General features: G+C 39.1%; 4 protein-coding genes and 2 non-coding genes across 8 annotated transcripts in view; 2 read left to right on the top strand and 4 right to left on the bottom strand.

Annotated features, from left to right (window-relative positions):
* The window catches only part of arhgef10 (Rho guanine nucleotide exchange factor (GEF) 10), a 57,201-nt gene extending 46,213 nt beyond the window's left edge, over nt 1-10,988 (bottom strand). For 2 of the 3 annotated variants that reach the window (XM_061062660.1, XM_061062662.1), the window contains exons 1-2: nt 10,805-10,987; nt 3,685-3,794 (exon numbers count right to left, since the gene is read on the bottom strand). In XM_061062660.1, the coding sequence (XP_060918643.1) occupies nt 3,685-3,721 (37 nt within the window). In that variant the 5' untranslated portion in view covers nt 3,722-3,794; nt 10,805-10,987. Of the gene's footprint in view, nt 1-3,684; nt 3,795-10,804 lie in introns of all 3 variants that reach the window. The other variant, XM_061062661.1, reaches the window with a different exon arrangement.
* The window catches only part of si:ch211-195o20.7 (cytospin-A), a 404,502-nt gene that overhangs the window by 174,142 nt on the left and 206,319 nt on the right, over nt 1-24,041 (top strand). The window lies entirely within an intron of this gene.
* Nucleotides 609-681, top strand: trnaf-gaa (transfer RNA phenylalanine (anticodon GAA)). The gene has a single exon. It is a non-coding gene; the product is annotated as a tRNA-Phe (tRNA).
* Nucleotides 3,517-3,590, bottom strand: trnai-aau (transfer RNA isoleucine (anticodon AAU)). Its single transcript has one exon. It is a non-coding gene; the product is annotated as a tRNA-Ile (tRNA).
* On the bottom strand, nt 11,574-15,610 carry cln8 (CLN8 transmembrane ER and ERGIC protein). Its single transcript, XM_061062728.1, has 3 exons — nt 15,521-15,610; nt 14,464-15,091; nt 11,574-13,998 (listed from the first exon to the last, which is right to left on the bottom strand). The coding sequence occupies exons 2-3, from the start codon at nt 15,001-15,003 to the stop codon at nt 13,672-13,674; spliced, it is 867 nt and encodes a 288-aa protein (XP_060918711.1). The 5' UTR covers nt 15,004-15,091; nt 15,521-15,610; the 3' UTR covers nt 11,574-13,671.
* Nucleotides 18,720-24,041, bottom strand: part of dlgap2a (discs, large (Drosophila) homolog-associated protein 2a) — a 59,739-nt gene continuing 54,417 nt past the window's right edge. Inside the window, exons 11-12 of the mRNA XM_061063061.1 lie at nt 23,016-23,168; nt 18,720-22,872 (exon numbers count right to left, since the gene is read on the bottom strand). Of these exons, the coding sequence (XP_060919044.1) occupies nt 22,666-22,872; nt 23,016-23,168 (360 nt within the window). The 3' untranslated portion in view covers nt 18,720-22,665. The remainder of the gene's footprint in view (nt 22,873-23,015; nt 23,169-24,041) is intronic.

The raw sequence follows: 24,041 nt of genomic DNA, 5'->3' as shown, positions 1-24,041 counted from the left end.
CGGCAGGAAAGAAAACTGTTACTGCCTCTGTGAAATGCAGCAGGAGTTTTTGAATGATTTCTTATCTGATGAAATACAGTGTGGGTGGGCCTGAGTCAGTGACGCTCAGTTAAGTGCCAGAGTATGTAAAAGGATTCAGAATGCATGGGCTCAACTTTCATCAGCCGATTTCAGGTTTAAACTTCTAATGTTGGAGAAGTAATTCAATTCAATCTGAATCCAGTGTAGTGTAAAATATTGGGAAATCATGGATTTGCAAAAGCATAAACTGAGCCAAAACCACTGAGTCGGAAAGGAAGGAATCCCCATTCCCACAACTTCACCTCTCTGCTCTTCACAGGCGCTGCTGATTTGTCCTGTATAGAGCCAACATTTAGGAGGTCCCTAACTTCTCAGTATGACATTCAATCTTTGTCGCAGATTTCAATGCGAGCATACCACAGATTCTTTGTGAGCACCTTCATCAGTCACAGCTTGATTTTAATAACTGACAGTCTAAAGTGCTACTCTCATATCCTGACTGTGCTCCCAATGAAAACAGCAAATTCCAGGTTTGCAAGAGGTCATTTTCAGCATGAGTTGATGAGATAACCCCCAGTGTGTCACTCGCCGAAATAGCTCAGTTGGGAGAGCGTTAGACTGAAGATCTAAAGGTCCCTGGTTCGATCCCGGGTTTCGGCATTTTGACCTCACCCTTCCCCCAGCTGTCTGTGTACACTTTTTCCTTTTAACACCTATTAAGATCCTTAATGCTTTTTAAACATTTCCAACATTGTTCCTGCTGAACTCTGTCAACTTCGGCATTTATGTGGCCATTTAGAGTTTAGCTAATAAGGTTATTCTGTACACACCATTACCATGAAAAGACCCAGGTTCACTGTTGTTGAAACATGTTGTATTGCACCTCGAGGCTTGAACCCTCCACGATAGTGACCAAGTAAATCTCAACTTAAAGAAACTCCCTAAAGCCAACCCAAAAACTTTGAAGTCCCTCACAGCAACGTACACAGCTCTAAATCAGCAGCCGGCTCCCCTCAGGCTTTGACAAGTAGTCGTTTCACCCTGTAGTCAGAGTGTGAGGGAATGGTCTGTGACTAATGTTCCAGGTCAACACTTTGACCCAAAGTCCATCTGCACCTCTGCCTAACATTGCTGCAGATCAGAGGTGCAAAAAGCAAACCTGGAATCAGAGATGCTATCTGTCTTTTTTCCATCTGTAAAATAATGAATGGTTTGGGACACAGAGATAAGGCACAGGCTAATAGTCAGCGGCTCTCCAGGACTTCTGCATGAATATTCATCGCCTATAATTGTCTCAATATGTCGACTAATCCTCTCTCTGTAGGTCAATGTGAAACTCTTGACTGTGCCAGAATAGAACAGGGCATGATTTGATTGGATTTGGCAAGATGACGAGTCACAACTGGCCATTCAATAGTACATCTGCAACTGTGTGTGGAGGAGGCCATTGATAGAACTGGTATGCATGCCCGAAGCTTAATTATAGGGACTGTGCTGGATGTTGACCTTACTTCAAAGTGCGAGCACAAATCTGTATGCACAATAGGCTTGCATGACATGGGAAAAATATGTGATGTGTCATAACATTGCTCACTATTACAATAACAAAAAATTATGTTAAGAGTGAATATTAGCCACAACTCACAGTTTGTGTCTATGTGCTGTTCTTCCTGTTTTAAACAGCACCTGTGTTGGCAACATGTTTTTCCTGAATCCAAAATAAATCCCAAAAGTGTTTTTTCACCACTAAATAGGCATCAATGAATCTGAGGATAGATAGCCTGAGCTTCATCTGATTTCATCCCAAAGGTGTGAAAGAATGGCCGATAGCCCCAAGCCTCAATCCAAAAGATAAAATGTACACAAGCTAATTAAAAAAAATCAATGCTTGTATCTCTTATGAATTTCAATAAATTCAGACTTTTGTGATGTGTTTATTATGAATGCTCTTATAGCCATAGGGATGAATTCACACTTACCATTTAATAACCAGTTCCTCTGGCCCTTATTTATTTTTTTATTTACATTCAAACTAGAGATAATGAAGGGTCTTCACTTTTTTTCCACAGATTTTGCTAATCTTTTTGTCTTCATGGGAATGTAAAGAAGAAGATCAGTGAAACTGTACATACAGTAAGAGAGTGTGCACACACTTATGCAAGATGACACACAAACCCCTGCTGAGGTGTCCATTGTCAATTCATAATCACAATATGGATATTGTTCTGTGGGCCTATCTCCACTCTGCTACATAATGGTCTGCTCCAATGAGTCACCGGGTTACAATCCCCTCCAGCATCACCCTGGCAACAAAGCAAGTGACTGGCCAGCTGGAGATGAAGCATTTTTCTGGCCTGTGTCTATCCCCGGAGGCAGTGTGTGTTATGTGTGTGTGCGCTGCTGCCGGGTATTCAGCATAATACTGAGGCACATTGTCTGGTATTCACAGCAGCGCAGCACATTTTAGCCTCCTTACTCCCTCGTTCTGCTGCCCACACACTCCCCAGCAGTGCAGGAGCAGAGGAGAGGAATCCGTGTTGTTTACTCGCACTGTCCAGCTTCAGCAGCCCTCCAGGAAGTGAACTGACCACGGCATGACCTACAGGAGCTAGAAAGTTGAAACTCAATCCTGTAATCTATCTCTCTAGAAGCAGATCGGCAAAGACATGAAAAGAGAAATCTATCCATGTAATGTTTTTCTGAAATTTAGCTCAATAATATTTCAGATTCTCTTATCAGTCCACTGTCCATGCTCTGAGAATCAACTGTGACATGTTGAGTTTAAACACGGAAATTCATTTCAAAATTGGTTATTCTAACAATTATGTCCCCATAATATACAGTGTTTCCCCTACCATTATATTAGGGGGGCGGCCCGCCCCCCTTGAAGGTCAAGTTTTTTTTTCTAAGATTTATTTTTGGGCTTTTTGTGCCTTTATTGTAGAGATAGGATAGTGGATAGAGTCGGAAATCAGGGAAGAAGTCATTTAAGGATACCTTTCCGATAGAAAAGGACAGCTGTCATTAAAAGTAACACATGAACACCAAGATTCCTTCAAGTGTTTGTGTTGGCGTGTCTGCGTGTGTGTCCCCCCCCCACCCCCCCCAAAGCTGTAAACCTAGGGGAAACACTGATATATATTCAATAAAACTTTAAAAAGCCCTGAAAAAGGTATTTCACTTTTTCTCAGTCTGACTTTGTATCTTCAAATTTCCTTGTTAACCAACAGCAACTTGACTTATCCAAATCCCCCAGAACTATTCATCCTACATTCATATAAGACTATGGAAAGCAGGAAGTCAATCAAATTCTGCAGTTTTGCTTGGAAACTACAAGATTTACTGATAAGCAAGATTTTTTTCCAGCGGGGTGTCAAGAACAACTATTGGTCATTAAGTGGTTGTGAGACAAAGGTTATAAATAGTTTGGTTAATGACTGCCCTATACACAAGACCTACAACTAGTATTTACTTCAACCTCAGTTAAAAAGGTAGTGGCCCGTACGGGGATCGAACCCGCGACCTTGGCGTTATTAGCACCACGCTCTAACCAACTGAGCTAACCGGCCCATGCACCACAAAGATATCCTATCATTTGTCGAAGATGGTCTGTACGGTTATGCCAAAGGGCATAACATGTGTGAGTGAAAAAGCTCTGTTTACTTTCAGGAGGTGGGGGAGGAAAGTCTTCCACGTCCATGCTTGTTGCTCTTCTTCCGCCCAAGCTCTTCAGACAGCAGCATGAAGAAGATCATCTACGCCGACACACATTCCTAGAGGAAAAAGACATACTTCATTGAACTGAAAAATAGGAGAGTTAAATACACATTACAATTATAATACACATAGTATTTCCTAACTATATTGAAAACTAAGAATGTTCCCATACATCATAATTTGAGCACTACTGGTTAGGCAAATATGAGCCAGTCAATGCCTGAAAGCTAAGCCCAGCCATCCTTGTTCTTCAATGTTGTTTCTTTATCACAGCAGCACTTTGTCAGCATAGGGGCATGGCTGTGTTGTGGTCACAGTCTGGTACCTTTTGTGTCAACAACAGAGTCTGAACCAAAGCTAATTCAGACAAATGAATGAGTGAATGGAGACAAAAGAAGCTCTTGTAGTGCTTCTTGGGACTGTTGATACAACCACATGTTTTAAGTGTACACAACATTCTCATGCTAATTGCAGACTTGTGCTAAACGTGCTTGGTCACCATATCATTGATAGGTCATACCCTGTGGAGTTACCACAGGAAGAATGGTGAGGGATTACAGCCTAAACAAAATTCTTCAACGCAGGTCCAGATTCACATTGTCACCTCTTGTTTACTGAAACAATTCAGGTTCAATAGAATTTAATGGCAGTCAAAAGTATCAAGGCATCTCTTAATCTTATCAGTACAAACCCACCACCTTGGCGTATTTGGCAACACGTTCTAACCAACTGAGCTAACCGGCCTGTTCACAACAGCCTTATTAAAAATAGCTTTATTAACTACAACAAAGAGTGATACTAGCAGACATTCTAAATGATATGCAATCAAATGTAGAAGTGGCAACTCAAAAAGATCTAGAGGCAACCACTTGTTCTATGATATGATACCATGCAATAACATACAACACACTTAATTGTCCCCTCAGGGTTTGTGTGGAGTCATGGACTCCAATGCTGCACACACTGAGCTGCCTCTACAGTAGAATTATACCACTGTCAAAGCAAATTTGACGTCATGCTTGATTATTAAGACAATTACATTACACCCCAGGCTTGAAAAAAAATATTTTAATCTAAATCAAAACCCCAGAACATTTCCATGTCTGTAGATTTCCTAAGGTTGCAAATAGGCTATACGCTTAACATGGCTTGAAATAGTGGCAGCCACAGTACAAGTATTTAGGATGCAGGGGTCAGTGTGATGTTTTGACTTAATATCAACCACACATTTTGGCTCAGGTTAATGTCATTAGCATGCTCAGGCAGGAGAGACCTTTGGACTTGCACGGTCATGAGAAACGTTGCATTCCTCAGCAGCACAGCCTTTGTTTGCAGATGTACAATTGATATCCAGAGGTGACAGTTTCTGTCAAGGCCCCCCTCCAGAATTAAAGTGCATTTTTTCCCAGACTTCCTCCACTTGCTAGTATACACTAGGGTCGATAGCCGAGTAATGACATCATGCTGTCACATAAAGCCACCATTGTTGTGGTATGTAGGGCCCATATTATACTCATGCAATTTATGAGGTTCAATACAAGCCACACAACACTCTTCTTCAGACTACTTCAAACCTTCATCTCACCCAACAAGATCCAAAAGATAACTCATTCTGAATCTCAAAGCTTGTTTTGTCTACAAATAATGTGAAATCCTCTGCTTCTTTGTCCTCACCGAGCACAAGGCCAGAGCAGTTTATGGGAACACACAGGCCCAGTGTCTGCAAATACGGGTGACAGTTACTTCTAATGCTAACAGGCAGATATACTTAAAATACAAAGCCTGAAAAAAAAATAGGCGAAATAGAGAAGAATCCAAAGAGACGGGCAATGTTTACTATGAGAGCTGGCAATGAGGCCATGCATAATCTGAGAAATGGAAGTTTGAATAAACAGGTAGTGACCTGACACACATGGTAGCGAATTGACTGGCACATTTTGGATTGACAACTAACAGCCCAGCCCTGACAGGAGCCTTGAGGGGTGACTCATATCTGCCTTCAGATGCATTGTTTGATTTCTAGGACAAGCAGGAAAAGGAAGGAAGGGAGGGGAGAAGAAGGAAAATATTCAGGTGTGCTCATCCCTGGGCACAGGCACAGAAGACAGATCCTATTGTCAGGTTCTCTACTTTATTTTACATTTGTAAAACATATTACGATAGCGGATATGTTAAACGTTACTATCTTCTAAAAGAGCCGGCTTAGTGGTGGATGCTTCGTCACATATTAAGCAAAGAAAGCTTCCTAACTGCTTTGAAACCAGTCTGCATATTCCTCTATCCTGTCCCTCTCCTATAATGACTCTGTTTCTTTGCTTATTTTTTTTTACCTGCTTCTTGAAGAAAACTAAATGCACCTTTCCACAAATTACATGCTGCAAGCCCTGTGGTGTGAAGTGACTTCAAATGTGGTGTGCACCATAGTAGCACCTGGCATATCCCATGAAGAAAAACAGCTCAACAGAATCATGCAGCACATCTGTATCATCAGTCAGTGGCCTGTCTACACTGAAACATTGTCAACACTAACACCTTTAAACTGTGCAACATAAGCACAAGTAGGTGAAGCTAACAAACCCTGATGTAAATTAACTATTGACCATAATTCACTTATTTCTGCTCTGCTTATCTGTTCAGTGTTTAATCACAAGGTTCAGTAATGCCGTCTAATCTGAGAGCAATGATTGAGGAGAAACCAGGAGACAGCAGGCAGGTAAATTCAGCCGTATAGTTGATGACAGACTCAGGTGAGCATGTCATTACATGCTGTGGAAGGCTGAGCCGCTCTCTACAGACTGGAAAACAGTCATCTGGTCTGCGTTGAGTAATGCAAACAATTTGCTCACCTGTGTGTTCCTAATAACCTATGTTAAAACAGACAATGACAAGGATCAGAATCATGTTGACATTGTATACAGTATGTTCACACATGTGGAGGATTATATGAACTACGATTACTCAGAACTACATCTTATAGCAGTTTATAGAATGGGAATTACTAAATTAAAAGGGAATATAACCGATCCAATCTAATATCGGTACCAGGTCCGATATTGAAGTAATTTACAAATCTGATATCAGGTCAGGTCAGAAATCAAGCAATGATGGAACTTGCTTACAGGCAAAGCAGAGATAACAGGAATAAATATTTTAAAAGTTTTCTAGTACTTTTAAATGAGATTTCTTGTGATTTGTCTTCCTTGTTTTCAATGTTTCCTGATCTGCCCCAAACACTTAACCTGCCAGTTATGGAAGTGATTGTTTGTGTATGTAGCTGAGGGGTTTTCTAAATCAAACACCCTGTATCATAAGATTGTTTTGATTCTATTCCTGAGTTTTCTGGAGTACACTTAACTACAAGTGGCATTCCACACACAGACTGAAAGTCATAAACAAAAGCCTGGATGAGAAGGGAGGGTGGTATGAGAGAGAGAGAGAGAGAGAGAGAGAGAGGGAGAGGGGGAGAGAGACAGATAAAGACTTGCAGTCTGCTGTGAGTGTCTGTCTTTTGCTTTGCAGCTCTTGTGCTGAATGTTTTATTGAGTAGTGTGTCCCAATCTTCTCCTTCTGGCAGGATTACAGTAATGAGGCTTTGACTGAAAAACAGCACATCCCAGGCCTACAAAGAGTGGATGGACAGGCTTAAGGAACTACTGTAATGTATTTATGGGGGGGGGAGTTCAGGGGAGGACAGATCAGCACTCTGCAGAATACTAAAAAGAAAGGAGGGTAACTCTTTCCAGCACCATCCACGATAAAGAGTTGGAAAATAAAACTACTGCTGCAAAGATTGTGAACTGATGGTTTGTGTAGTTTAGGCATCTTATCAGCAAAGAACAGTTTAACGTTTACATCATTATATATTGCTAATGCTAACTCCCATCCTGAATGGCATTGCAAGCATTGGCTAATGGGATTGGAGGCCTCACAAGAAACCCACTGCTCCAGAACAACATGGTGATGATAGGATGTACATCTTTTGTGCCACTTGAACAGCATGTATTTGAAATCTTTAGCTCTAAGGCTTCAACAGGATCCACCCAGAAAGATTTACAGCATCAGGGTATCTGAGCCAACGCGCCTTGACAACATGCAACATTCTCCCACCCACCCTGACCTCAAAATGGGTGGAGAAGCTCACAAACAGACACAAGATTGCGCACTTTTTAGAGACGAGAATCCTGACTCGTGGCAAGTTCAGACTGTCAGCGAAGCATTATTCATAGACACTAATATCCTGATGAATCATGGCCGGTCAAGGAACTCCCTCCTCATTACATGTCCTTTTGTTTCTGCAGCAGCGAAACTCAATTTAAGCAAATGTTTACACCTTTCCCCAAATCCAGTGTAACATATACTTCCCTGAACATTCTGAACAATCAACACGACCAGAAGAGCCGAGGTTGAGTTTAGTATTCCCCATAGCAAGTTATAATTAAAGACCTAATGGGAGTGGATGGTTGTGATTACTCTTCAATAATCAGGCCTGCAGGGCTGCGGTGTATTCTTTTATGTCAGGTGTGATCAGTGAGACACGTGAGGGAATGACTGGATTTAGCAACAAGTTCTGCACTCATGTTTTCAAAGCAAATGTGTAAAATGCTATTATAGCTGTAACTGATACATAATAATATTACCCCATTATAGCCTGCAGCTCTTGCTATAGGAGCGTTTAGTTTATTTAACATCACAATTATAGTTGTTGTTTTCTTTAACAGGACTTAGCTTCTGTTTTTGGCAAAAAGGCAGAAACAACTGAAAAGGACCTCACAGTTCTGGAGTCATTTGACAAAATGAAAGACTGGAGCTGTAAAATATTTCAAACATGGGTGTCCATTTGAAAACAGAGGCAGCCACAGTCTTGGCTGTCACTCCTAACTGGTCTCCACCCACCCAGTTAGCCACACCAAAGCTTCAAGAGCCAAGTTGTAACCAGAGGAACACTATCTTGTGCGTAGTGAGCAGTGGATGAGCAACTGCCTCAAAGAGGTTTTGTTGACTGAATAGATTTAAGCTCTAAACTTTATTACAATAGAATGGAGCAACTCAGTGCTACTACAATAAATCAGCACAGGAAAACTACAATACTATTGACTGTATGAGATCAAGTCATTGCTCTGATTTCAAAGGATGGAGACTCTTTATGAAGCAAAGATTGCCTCTGACTTTACCCATGCTGGCTACGAATCCATGAAGTGTCAACTTATGCAGCACATAAAAACACTCTATTCCGCTCTCTCTGTATTTCCTGTCTCTTTCTCTCTCGTGTCATATAAGGTCACAAATGCTACAAAATCATTTTTACAAACAGCTTAAAATGTATAGAGAAGTGTACACTGTAAAAAGTGTGAAAACAAGTATGCTCCATGCATTTTATCTGCTTTACAAATGTTTTTTTAACAGCAAATAAAGCCTATGGTAGAAGTGATGTTTCACACGTCCACCTGCAGAAGAGCAGTTGCTTTCCTTTCCCAGCTGTTGCTGAACTATGCAACTAATCCAAGTTTTATCTCAGAGGATCCTCAGCGGAATAGTGGTGGGTGGACAGCAAATCCAAAAGTGCCATTTTAAAAATGACTGGTATGCCTCTTTGTTAAACTCTTTTTTTTGCACTTTCCATGTCAAAGTAGAGACATTACTTTGTCACAAATACTTTTGCAGTTACCATTTCCTGTCCTGACTCCACTGGACCACATCTGTGTTTGCAGACCATTAAGAATAATACGAGAGGATGTTGCAGTTTTGCTTTACTGAATGTTGTTTGTGGCAAAGGGAATGATGAGATGCAAAAAGCATCTGCGAGTACTGATAGACTTCACTTTCCTTAAAACACCAACAGCTATACAGTGAGGTGTCAGCAAAGTTAAGCAGCTATGGGTTCATGAGGAGAAAGCGTAAAACGTTGTGGATTTGATGTCTTTATGACTAGGAAATGACCATTAGGAAACTCCAGGACAATTGAGCAAGGAAAAGAAGGATTTGTACTTCCTGGACAGCCTCCTAGGCGTTATTACAGTGAAACACATTAATCGTCAGTATTCACAGCAAGGCTACCCTGGTTAATTTGTTTAACAAATACACAGAGTGGATTTGTGTGTCTGCAACCCCTGCGATGTTCCATGTCTTACATGTACAGACTGAGTGAACTGGACAGGCTTGGAACCACACAATACAAAGATAATGAGGGCCCCCCCCCATAAATGTTAAACCATTTTAAAACTGAGCTATAGGCTTTATAGTTTTCTTTCTTTCTATTGCTGTTTCTAGATTTCCCTTTTCTATGCATGTAGGCAACTACAAAGACAAAAAGTTTGATTTAATAATGATTTTACTACCTGATCTTCCAGTTGACTGAATCTGTGCAGTGCTCTCACTGAGGAATGCTATGCATGACTACTTGAATTTGTAGTTTGGCTGACTGCTGCAGCTCAAGCAGACATCCAGTTTAATTCTTTATCTTTGATTAAGTGTTAGTCCTTACAGATTCTTAAACTTTCTGTGTAGTGTGATGTGTGTTTATGAAGTCATTGTTGTTATAAAAAGCACACTTGGTGAACATTAAAAAGGCAAATGGCTATCTTGCACCTGCAATTGCACCCTTGAAAAGGAAGAGGGGATTGAGTCGAATTAGGGATTTTGCTGAACACTGAAAACTAAAACCTTTGAAGATAGGCAATAAACTTGTCCAGGGAGGCTAATGTGATAAAAACAAAAAAAAAAAGGCAAGTTTTTGGTGACATTTATACCAAGAACAGGACGCAATAATTAAAATGAAATGTAAGAATAATGAATACTGTCGGTCTTTCTTGTAGCAAGTGACAGTGTTGGCAACTTCGCCAAGTTATCGGAGGCGCCACGTTATAGCCCTCTCCCAACAAACACAATGTGTTATACGACAAAAACACACATAAAACATGATAATTAACAAAAGGAACATTTCGCAAGACGTATAACCAAATGTGTAGCGAAACGTCACTACTTACCTGTACTGGCAGTGAGCTAAACAGATAAAGTAAAGGATGTTCAAAACTTTGTCAGAAACTTAAAATAAATGTCCTCGACTCACCATTGTATGACTTTCTCCAGACAAATTACGGTATTCCTTCGCTGTAACAACTTGCAAGTGTTAAGCGTTAATGCATTTTAGGCTCCAAAAAACTTGAAACACATCAAATGCATCCAATTTTCGCCCAGTGTCCTTCTTTTAACTTCACTCTTTTCGATGCAAGCGTACCTCATCCATAAAAAAAAAATTCGTTCCCTCCTCCAAGACGCTGATTGGCTGAGAGTTCACTTGGGCAAGTTCTGATTGGCTTACGCAGAACGTCAGTCAAGTGTCCGACGTCTCCTCCTGTAGGATCGGCTCGAGTCGGGCGCCCGCAACGATTCCAAAGTGCCCACGTGACGTGTGAGGTGGCTCCGGCTCCCTCTGGAACAGCTGTCCGGAGTTGATGTTGGGTTTAAGTTTCGACAAACTGTTTCGACTTTCGAGTGTCTTGTTGGTCGTAACATTTGTGACTTCGGTAACATTTTAGTGTCATCTACAGCCAGCATCCCAGAAGAGCCTTTGTTTACAGTTGGACTGAAAATATGCAAGGTGTGTGATACCTTTGAATGTTCAACTTCTCTCTTCAAAATACTGCAAACATCTACAGGACTATCAGCAGAGATTAGACGTACACCAATGGGCCTGCAGGGGCCGCCAAATCTACACAAAATTATATTTCCCAGTAGCTTTAGGTGACATCCATTCCTCTTCCGCCACCTACAGGTAGGTTTTCCTTTGCACAATCGTATCTCTTATATCACTGACAAACCCAAAGGACACAACTGTATTAGAGAAAACACATTTTATTCTGTTTACTGAAATTAATTCATTTCCATACACAAATAGAATGTTAATCTTTTCTTAAACGACACCTATCATTTCAGCCACTCCTCCACCCACCTGATATGGTCATATGAAAAAGAGGCAAAGTGACAACCCAAGAATATCTTTAGTTAGTTATTTTGGTAGTAATGTACAAGTAAGGTCACATGTACAGTAAGCATTTAAAGACTTTCTTGATATTAAATCAAGAATACACAGATGAAGACAATTTAAAATGTCATAAATACATGTCTTTAAACTTTGTGTTATCTTGGTCACTGAGGCTGCATGATGCACCGATTATACAGTGATTTACTCAATGAAACAGTGTAGCTTTTCTTCAGTTTTCATTATAAGTTATGACACAGGTTACAATTGTCTGGTTGTGGCTGATTTAAAAAAAAAAAAACTTCCTGTTGCTGGATTTAACTCAGCAAAGTTAAACATGTGAATCAGCTCATCTGATTAAACACTAAATTACACTTTAAATGTCTAAAACTGTCCCCTAACTATTGCTGTAATCTAATTTAAATACTTAATTTGGTCATTTGAGTCAACCTTCAGGATGAACTAATTATGTTGCAGTATATTCTCAAGATGCACACTGTAACAAACTTAATACTAATGGTAAAATTCTAGAGCTTATAAACATCATGACATACCGCTACGTTAGCAATGCTGTTAGAGCAAAACACTGAGAAATGTGAGAACTTAGAACAGAGTAATAACTCAATAAAAACATTGTGTGTCTGATACATGACAGCAGCCAAGCCAAAGAAACAATCTCAAGATTTCCAGTACAACGAGGTTATTGTGTAAAACAAACAAAACAAAAACTAAAGCTTTATTTGAAACATAACACCCAACAATAGTCATGATCAATATGCTGCTTGGTTATTTTGAATCAAGGCAGCTTTATTTTTGCAACATGACATCTCCATTTTTAACAAAAGAGCCTTTGTAGAGTGGACCGATCCTGAGCTTTGTCCACTAACAAAGAAGATTCTGTTTCGGGGCCTTTCCTGTCATGACAACGGTGAATACTTCCCTCTCTGTTCAAAGAAGATACACGGTCAAAAACAACCAATGTGACTCCTTTTGAATAGACTGATCTAATTGTCCACTTTCCTGATGAAATAGCTTTAATATTCAACCTTAACTTGAATATTAAACCCTTAACTACTTGACCTGCATACGCTTCTCAATCTGTGCTGAAGAACTGTGTAAAAGCAGGAATGGAGCCGTGTATGATCAACATCAAATTATTCATGAGAATTGTGTGTTGAGTTGTGCGATGTCAAGATGTTATTGTATCATAAAAAAAAGCTACTACTACATACTAAGCTTTTTTATCTGAAAAATCTGGAGGATATTTTATGCAAACAGAAGAAAAGCTGTGGTTGTACACAGACTTACTCTATTTGGAGTACCTCCTCAAGCCATAAAGGATAAAAACCTAAGATTTCCAAAGTTATTTAACTACTACATGTTTCCTTTTATTTGATACAAACTCATAGAAATTAAATGTGTGTATCAGGAAAACTGGCATTTATATACAGATAATTTGTAAGCGTTTGCTTCTGAATGGCTTTTCAAAAACTGCTGTGTATTTCACCTTGGTGAAAATAGGTAACCTATGATGTGACTGGCAAGGTGGATCTGTCACAACACAGTGTCCTGAAGGTAATGAAAACAAGAAAGACCCCATTCCACTGCTCTACACTACCACACCTACCTTTGAAAGGCTGAGCTAACTAGGTAAATCATTTATTAACTTTCACCAAAAAAAATGAATCAATCAATCAAAATGAATACTTTGTGCCAAACTTGATCGAACTGTCAACCAGACAGTCATGGTTAACTTTTAAAGGCTTTTTTTTTTTTTAAACTACATACGTCCCTTGTAACACGTCACACTTACGGCTCCGTTGTATAAAAACATACAAAACGATGACAATTCAACTGTCATCACTCTCAAAGTCACATTGCTCTTTCATGTATTAATTATAAAAGAGAAAGAAATGTGGCATTTTTCCGATGTGAAATGACCTCATTGATTCACCTCAGCTGTTGTGGGGCTTGACAGAAACCCCCGACTGAGCCTTGATGGAGCCGTTTACAGCTGTGGACTTGTTGCCGAAGTTCCAGTCCACAGGATTCAGAAGCTGCATGGTCTTCTTGTGTGTCCAGATTGGGTTGATGATAAACGTGAGCAGAGCGAGGCCAGTGAAGAAGACTAGAAGTTGTGGTAAGGCCACATGATTGGTGAGATCTCTCCAGTGGGTCACTGCTACCCACCACATGTAGTAGGTGAGCACCATGCGACAGTGGAACGTGTGGATCATCACCCATTGGTTGGCTTTCCAAAACAGGGTGTGGGCCCAACCAGCCTGTCAGGAGGGAAGAAAGATTGTGAGAGAAAATTATGCAGAGTTTTGGTCAGAAATGTATTTTCAATAGTATTACCATTGTGAATTTTTTGTACCTATTAAGGAATCGAGTCATATCTGTATGTAACAGGAACAGAGAAAGTTCACAGACCTGCCCAGTCTTATTTTTATAGAACTTCCTCTTTCTAAGATAGATGAAGCGTATCTGTTTACGATCATAAGATGTAAAATACCAAAAGAGGAAGTGTAACTAAGTGTCATTTACATTTTTTCAGCAGTAACTAACCAGATTCTGTAAGAAATACTGAATTAATCAGATAAAACTAGACCATCTGGAATTGGATAAACTAAATAAGCAAACAAAACAAAATGTTAGTTACAACAATTTCTTCTCTGATGTGATGAAGGATTGGTCTAAGTAATGACAGTTAGTTCTACGCCATATAAACGCTGTAAGGCTCATACCTTCAGTAACATCCAAGATACACATGTGAAAGGTGTGCTCATCTCCAGCAGCAGCGTGACCATTGGAAGAAAGTGTCCCAGGGAATCATACACCACCGCCCCTGCATACCCTGACAGGGCAAAGAAATGGTGCGTCGCCAGTGGGAGGTCAAACGAGCGAAATACCACACTGGAGGTGTGAAGTGCTACGTTCTCAAACACAAAGAAACCTGTAGCTGTGAGGACATTGAACCACGACCAGTCTTCCTGTCCCCTCACCCTGTCTCTGAACAACATCGAGTCCTGGGTCAGAGCCCGGAGTCCTGCTATAGTACTCTGGATGCCAAATACTGCCCGAGTCGCCGCAAGGTTCCAGAAAACCTGCTCCTTAGCTAGCAGGGAGTTGTAGGTGCAGGACACAGCCAAAGACAGGAGGTGGGAAAGAAGGAATATTGCTACATAGAAGGCAAAGCCCAGGCCTATAAGCTGGAGGCGATAGTCCCAGGCGAAGTATTCTTCACTTGGCTGGAGCAGAGTGTTGCTCTGCTGGCCAGGATCCATGGTGTTAATGGAGGATCCTGGAGGCTCAGCTGGATGTGGGGCTGTAAGCAGGGGCTGGAGGATGCATGGTGTGTGGGTCACTCACCACCTGTGAAACATAAGAAAGCAGCTAAAGAAACACAGACACTTTATCCACTTAACACAAATAACACACATGCTATCACTTTAAACAAACTACATTTTATGCAGGCTTTATACAATTTCAATGTTTAACCAAAAGTGTGTCGCTTTAATGGACCCAAGTCTGGAACTAAAATATAAAAGAAAGAATGCTCCCTGTTGTTCTTAAACAACATAATATATCCAAAAGTGAACAAAGACGTATTTACGTGTAACTATTACAACATATTCCTTTAAAAAACATGTCGGGTCAGGTTCAGGTTCCAACCAAAATTAGCACAAATAAACAGCAACGACAAAAGCTGGGCCCGAATCAAGCCAAGAAAGGGACTACAAAAAAGTCCATAGTAGTTTAATTGACTCCCCACAAACTAAACACCATTAATGTCATACATACCAAAGCTGAACACGGTGTTCCGATGTTGCAACTGCAAGTTACCGGAGGAAAATGCACTTCATCCGACTTCAATTTGGTCATATGACCTAAAGACAGGAAGTTACGCCCACTTCACGCTTCCGGACCTCCTATTGGTCAATGCCGCTCTGATCTGCAGAAGCATCCTATTCTATTGGTTATTTTCTAGATAGCTTTTAGTGTGAGTTGGCTCCTCCTGACAGAGGTAAATATAGGCTGACATGGGGTTACAAACGTACACAAGACAAGTTACAAACATTTGTTTATTATAAGTATTGCCTTATCTGTAGACCCAGCTCTTAGGCGATATGTTGAATTAGAAGTTTTGCCTGAAGGGACTAAGGAAAAAATACGGGTGTATGTTTGACATGAGTAGTATTTTATTCACGTAGTCTACATATAGAAAAAAAAGTCATGTTTTATAGGCTACTTCCTAACAATGTCAAATGAAATTGTCCTCTTATTTTCATGGGGGGAGGAGATATAAAAAAACATATTTTTTAAAGTAGCACAGTTTTGTGAACACTGTGGAAATGTGAGAATATTTGTTCACTGTTTCCAATTTTGCAAAAACCTGGACTTCATTTACTACCATTATGAGCAAGGTTTCTGTAGATGGTTCCGCTTACACTTGCAGGTAGGAAAATCAAAGGTAAAGACACATACACACACATACTAAGAAGCTAGGTGAATCCCGGCTGTCTTGCTGTGATGTGACAGTGCTTTGTTTTAGCTCGATGCACATTCTTTCCTGGACAACCCGTCCACACATCTTCTGAGGACAATTGTGGCTTGAAGAAGATCTTACAATGGTGAGAGTAGCCTACCGAGATGTTCTTCAGCCAGTTATCAGAGGAATAGACATTTACCTGTAATGTTAATGTGATGTAATTTACCCTGTAAAGTCTTTCTTGTAATTTTTAACTTTATTAGTAAAATATCAAATGAAAAGATAAATAGTAAAAAGTCCTCAAGAAGTGAAAAGAAAGAAAGTGAAAAGCTTTTTTAATGCACGTCTTTGAGATAAATGATGTGATAATAATCCCAGCAATAACTTTAATTAAACATTACATTCAAATTAAATCTGTTTTTATTTTTGGTAAATAAAAAATATATATTCTGAGAAATCTAACATCTGTAAGCCTTATAGAGCAGGCCCTGAATTACATTCTTTGTCCAGCAGAGGGCGATATTTGTATGTATATTTGACAGAGAGGGTCATACACAGAGCTCTCCAAAGTCTGACATGGAAATGACTTGCATTAGGCCTGACACTAATCAACAAACACTGTGAGTTTTAATCACTTCATTGTATCTTCATTAACATTAAAAGCTAAAAACTATTTTTTCTTGCTTTTAAGGATGTTTTACACATTTTAAAGTTTATTAGGGTCAAAGATGATGGTAAGGTCATTGATTTTTGACTGATGGTTTTTGTAGGATCTATAAAAAAAAACATAATCATAAATGTTAACCTGATGTTTATTTGTTTATGTAATGATTGAGAGATACCTTTTAGTTTATCTCAATCTATTTACAGTCTATGATCTCAATGCTATTTTGATAAGCCGCCTTACAGATAGATATATGAAATGCCAAGAACAGATGGATATATTCATTGATGTTTTCTTCAATCCTACCACCTGGAGTACTGAATAACTGTAGTCTAGTGTTCGAAAGTAAGCAACAAAGTCTTTACAGTATTTCAATGACATTCATAACAAATTCAAATATTTCTATTTTGCTATAATCTACGCTGTATTGACATATTTAGTTGGAATTCAATTTTTCAGAGTAAACAGGCACCACACGGACAATTTCTAAACTTTTTCTCCAAAAAATTTAATTGCAGAATTATTTACACTGGATGACCGTATAGCAATGAATAAACTACTCAAAGAGGCAAAATCTCAGTGGCTCAGCTACTAAAATGCATATGGTTTTGCTAACAACTGAAATAATACAAAAATAAACCTGATGTTACAGTAACTTACAGTGAAATAACACACTGAAAAATGCATGTGATTGAAAAAAATAAATAAAAGATCTGTGGGACAGTGCCATGATTTTTCAAAGAAAGAATTAATAAATAAGCCTACATTCAGAATCAGTATTTCGCATGCCATCATATCAGCTTATAAAACAACCATTACAAAATAAAAAGACAACAAAACATTAACAAATGCAGAAAATAGTCATGTTTCAATGAGGCATATATTATATATTTATATGTCTATATATATTTCTTTACAAATAATGAATATTTGGCATTATATTCATCCTCACTATAGATATGATATACAAGAGATGAAAATAGTCTTAGCTAAACAACTACCTTTTTCATTGTATCTAGTAATTATAGAGTGGTTTCACATTCCAAGTTCAAGGAAGTGTTGTATCCGTTTGTTTCAGGGAGCCTGATGCTCCTTCCAGGGCATGGATATGAAAAAGTTCCCTTGAAATATTTCACATAATGGGTTGTATACTAAAGCAGATAGACAGTAGTACCAGAAGAGAGGCCACTGATGTCGTAATATGAGCTTAAATGACAAGAATGTGATCAGAAATGGGAACATGTAGGCAATGGCAAGCCTGTTTCGCTTATACAAACCTGATGTGGGATATGTGGCCACGCAGAATATTGATTTTACAGTATATTGGATAAGTTGAAAATTGATGGCACTTGTAGTTATTTGCTGCCCTCTTGACATTAAATGTGACACTGGGGGAGTCTTCTGTAACATGGGGTGATGCACAATGTTTTGGTGGGTGACTAGCTGTTTACTTACCATAGTTTCATAACTGAATAGTCATTAGCTCTTTTGGCTAAGGGAGGAACCCTGTAATGCTCACAGTTTCACAAGCACACCATTCAAATGTCAGTCAATAAAAGGAATAAAAAAAAAAGAAAAAATAGAAAACCTCCACTGAAATAGAGAGATCACTTTGTAACAGGAGGCCCTAACAGTTATTCTTGTAAAAGTGTGTTCATACCTATTTGGACGAAAAGGATTGAAGACATACAATAAAACACTTTCTGTTGATGGAAACTACTTTCCCTGGGTGACGAAATTGACCAAGCTCTAACAGCAGAGTTTTTTCTTAGTTTAGAAAATAGCTAGAGTGAGAGAGTGTTGGTACCAAGGTTAAGAATTTTTGCTTCTTCAGGAAACGGTTCTCAGACTAAATGTATGATTTCTGAAAGTCCACTTCTTCTTATCTTGAGCTGTGGCTGTAAATTTACAAAAGTGTATGTCCAATTATTTTTGCACAACCCCTTCCGACATTTTTCTGCTCACCTGACTTGCACTTTACATTTGAAATGTCGATGGTTTCACCAAAAAAAAAGTCCCATCGCAATCACGAGTGTGTCTATTTGAGATGAAGCAGATGTGTAAACAGAAACTCAAAACTCTTTTCACAGCCTTGTTCATTTTGCATATAGGAGAAACTCCTCCATTGTTTCAATAACAGCCTTCAGAGAATTTGTCCCAGCAAAGATAGATAGAACTACACGTAGTGCTGATGCTTAAGTTCAACAATGTAGGCCACTTTTCAGCAATACATTTATCAACACACGCTTTGAAGGGCCTCAGAGGCTCTTTGCTTGATCTCACCAAGGACCCCAAATCTTACATAAGCTGCTTTGCCAAGACAAAAGCAGGATAAAAAAACAACAACCTAACACAGCGCCTAGAGATCCTCACAGAACAGCCTTCCAGCTACACAACTGCAGACGACACGCAAAGTTTGGGGCACAGTGCGGACCTCTTGTCTCCTCTGAGCCAGCATATGTCAGGCCGAGTCTGTCTCTCTCCAGTCTGCCTGCCACCGTGGAAACAGCAGGAGCATGTCTTCGCTCTGCCAACTGCCTGGCATCAGGCGCCCAGACACTTTCCAGAAACCTGCTGTCATGTCCCTGCCTCTTTAATAAATAAAAAAAACCCTGCAGTATCATAGAAGGGTATGACTTTAAAAAATGCATAATCTAGCACTCAGCTGAGGCCTAAGTGTGTAAGTTAAGCATTGATTAAATGCATGTTTGAAGCATTCATTTGGTGATTTGATCTTAATATACTTCTAAGCTTTCTGATAAATGTTGTCTGAGCTCTGCTCCAAGAATTTCTTACAATTAAACGTCATATTCTCAGATGGAGTGAAAGATTCACTGAACTTCATGACTTGAAGTCATGAAGGGCTAAGAGCAGAAATGAACCGAAAGTGGGTATAGTTTAAATTGTGATTGCATTTGTATAACAATTCAGCCCGTAGCATTGGAAATATAATTTGTATGCTATGATATGGTGTCTAAATACATTTTAAAAGAGTACTGATAACAAAAGGACAAAGGGTATTTGTATGTCTGTGAGAGAGAGATTCAGGTCAGGCCACAGTTGGGTAGTAATAAGGAAATTGAGAAACACTGACCTCAGATTCACCCTCTCTATTCTGAATATGTCAGTGCTGTGCCTCACAGCCAACACACGCACACATAAACAAAACACACATACACACACAAATATTCAAATCGGGAGAAATGTTGCTGTTACTGCGATATAATAAATCTCCCTATCCCTACCCATAATTAACACCATCACAATCGCTCCATCAAAGATTTCTAAGTCATAAAAATAGATATTTAAGTGATGTATTAACAGCTGAAAGCTGATTGTGTTGCATTGATTGTTTATCTAGGACTGTATTTATTGAATAAAAAACAGCACCTTCACGGTTGGTTGGTTGGTTATATAAAGGTTTTATCAATAGAATTCAGTCTTTAGGTCTGTGATTTGAGTAAAACATTAGCAATACAATGAAAACTGATGTTCAAGTTACTGGCACCAAAATTTCACAATATGGAGCAGCAGAATCTTAACTCAAGATGAGTTAATTAAAATTTACCCTGGAAGTAAATTCCATAAACACTATAGCCTCATATCATAAGCCCTACAGTTTCAAATCTCTTTCACATTAGCCTACATTAGCTTTCAATGACTTGGCTGCTCAAGCTATTCATACATCCATCTCTAAATCTGTGTGTAAAGTCCAAACTTAAACTGACAAGATTCAAAGTTATTTACTTAAGCAGGTAAAGTCACAAAAACTTAAAAATGTTTTTGCTAGTTAGCATTTGGTTAGCCTAAATCATGTGCGTCAGAGTTAGCAGTTTTCAGAAAGTGTTGGAAATCTCTGATTAAGCTAACATAGCTTAAACATTTAGTCACCAATTTGGGGTGTGTTCCTTTATTCTAATTAAATGTAATTACATTTTCAATTTGTGTGGGATGTTTTTTGATCAATTTTCAGGTGAGAAATGTCATATCAACCACAAAATGCTATTTAAAGCCTTCTCATTGACTGAACTGTGTCACATATTAGCAAGCTCATTTTGTATTTGTCAGTTGGTTGAGTTAGCTTGCTCAGTGGCCCTCAAACTTTTTCAAAACCGTGAAGATAGGTAATACTTACAACTTGCAGTTAGTATACTGTTTAATTTAGGTTCAACCTAGGAAGTCATACAGGAAGTAGTTTATTTTTATAGCTGGTGCTATTGCTACATCTCGAGACTGTGATGGATATCAAAGGCAACAAGAAATAACTAGCTAATTCCATTATGTCTGCAAAGCCGCAGACAGTTCATATCCTTTTCTTGTGTGCCTTCTTTCAACAGGAGACGAGCACAACTCAAGTTATTTGACTTCCTTCCTTCCTTCCTTTCTTCTCTTTGCCCCACTTTTGTTTCATTATTTTGCAGCTCTCCAAGAGGGAACTGCTTCAGGAGACTTCAAATAACACAGAACTTTTTAAGTATTGAATTCAAAATAATTTCCTGGGTAACAAAAACTACTATGGAGATACTTTCTTTATGTTTTGGCAGTTTTTCAATCACTCCTCATTAACTGGAGCTGAGGGCGCTACTTGAAAGGGCCTGAGAGAAGTTTATTTAGGGAAACACAGCAGTATGGTTTTCTGTGCGATCAAGCTACTTTAGGTATGCGATGAATCTAGATTTGTCAAAGCAATAAAGAGGGCAGGCAAGCATTAGACACTATGGAAAATAAATATAAATATAAGATGAATATTTTTCCTGCTTACAATTCAAAAATACAACAGTACTATAGTGAACTTGGTTATATACATTTCCCTTGAAAATAGAGAGAATTGTAGTAAGTGCATAAGTGCATTTGTCTACACATTTTGATCTAAGGAGATACATAAACCTTCATTTTTTTCTACTGCATTGACTTAATGTAAATGTTGGCACAAGACTTACATGTTTTCGGCTTCAAGTAAATGTCAATATTTGAAAGTTGGCAACGGGAACATGAGATATATATGAAATGTGCATGTCAATGAGCTGACAGATGTCATACTTCCACCAATCCAGACCAAGAAAAAAGTTTGACTACAACCAGATTGGATAGAAAGCTGCATTTTTCAACACTGACCAGTCCAGAGCTTATAAGGGCTGCCTGAATAACCTTTAATGGGTGATCAGTGCCACATGCACATAGTTGAGGTATTTCAAGCACTGGCACTTTTCAAAGTTTTTAACTTACAACAATTTTGTGATTTAAAACTGTAATTAACATTTACTCCACAAAACAACTAAATAAATAAAGTCATAATTTAACCTTTAAATTATTTTAAAATACTGAAGGGTTACTAACTTTGACCATATTTGAACAACTTGAAATAAATATAATTTCTCTCAATTACTCGTTTTTAGCTCAAAGGCCGGGTTGCTGGTAGGTTTTCAAAGCTGCACTTTTTAAATGGCACTTTGCAAATGCTGAAAAACTACAGACGTAGCCATCCAGGGTATTGAATGAGCGAGCTTGTAGGCTGGGTTTCAGGATCAACAGCAAACCAAGGAGAAACCCAACCGTCCCATGTCAAATGTCAGACATACGATTTTGCTAACACTTATTCATGTAATGGGAGAGGAGGCTTTGCACATCCTACAGACCAATGGTTTTGGCAATGGGCTCTGAGGATGGCTATCGAGATCAGACAACAGATGGATAAAGGAAGAGTAGAGAGAATAGCAGTCTAGAAAAAAGGCTAGTTTTAAAGTTGTTTGAAAGTGGGTGCAGGGAGGTGTGTCCACCCCCGACCCTGTCTTCTCAAAGTCTAGTCTGAGCCTCCGGTATATAGATCTCAATGCTGTCTGCTCGCTCAGAGGCTGAGTTCTGCCGGAAGGATGCTGCCCGTTTCGCTGCCATTAGCCGCCGACGGGCCTCCTGCCGGTGCCTGTCTGGGAGGTCCAGAGATTTCTCCCTTTGTATCACACTCCTCTGTCGCACTGTCTTCTTTGGTACAGGAGCTAGTGGCTGTATGAGGATGTGGGAATAAAGAAGGTGTGTTTAAATGTGCTATTTTTTTGTTTCATTTTTATCAGAATCATTATTTAGAATACAAGCAACAAAAACAAAGTCTGTCTGGGATCAGAGACAGTGCTTAGACTCCCCATCACCTTCTTCTCTGGGCTGTCAACAAGCCTCCAGTTGTTGGTCTTGATCTGCTGCAGCTGGTCAAACTTGACGGTGACGTCCTCGATGGAGAGCTGCAGCAGGTCCCAGAACCCAGCCAGGTCCTGAGAGGTGGGGCGAGGCATTGCACTGGGGTCCTACAGCAAACACGGGGGAGAGAAGTTAAAAGAAATATAAACTAAATGTTTATTATGCCTTGAGGTAGAGAGTAAAGTGTTGGTTTAATGCCCCAAATAAAGATAATAAGCTCTTTTATAAAGTAACTCAGAAACATTTGCATATAGTGGAATCATGATCACATTATTTTTGTACTACAGCTAACATCCACTAGATGTCCTTATCAGACTTAAAACAGGCATACATACCACTTTGGGGGATCTTTGTCTAATGTAGAAACAACATTTTGTGATGGTAAACAACCTTATCTTACTTCCACAAATAAGCTAAGAGACAATACATTAGATTTGTCAATTCACTTTCTCATCACTAAATTTCTGACATGAAAGAAACCTCTGATTGACGAGTGCTTTATTGTCTCTGCACCTGCTCTTGGTTGTGATTAATCATGAGATTATTTGCTAAAACATTGTTGTTATAGGGATCATTTTATAATGTTTAACTCAAAATCCTGCTGGGCACAATTGGACTTGAATTCTAATTATATCTACCCTTACTTGACTTGACTTCTAAAAATACAGAATGATAAACTCCAGGGATATTAGAGTGTGAGCATTAGTATTCAAAAATATTTCAGCTGTGGGCTCCCTCGGCCAATTTCCAAAGCATTTTCCCCTCAGATTTTAAATATATGCAGAAAACAAGGCTCTGTGATTCATATTATGTTCTAAAACAAACATTACACCCATTAATATCTCAACATTAAATATTAAAACGAGGCTATGTTTGCTTTGTGTTTTCTTCCTGTGTGGCTGGGACATGATACAATAATGTTCATTTCAAGAAATTATCTTTAAAAAAATGATGCGCATAATATTGCTTTCATGAAATGA

This window comes from Labrus mixtus, chromosome 18, assembly GCF_963584025.1.
Source record: "Labrus mixtus chromosome 18, fLabMix1.1, whole genome shotgun sequence".
NCBI classification, from domain to species: domain Eukaryota; kingdom Metazoa; phylum Chordata; class Actinopteri; order Labriformes; family Labridae; genus Labrus; species Labrus mixtus.
Note: the sequence above shows the minus strand (reverse complement) of the source record. Positions and strands in the feature narration are given on the sequence as shown.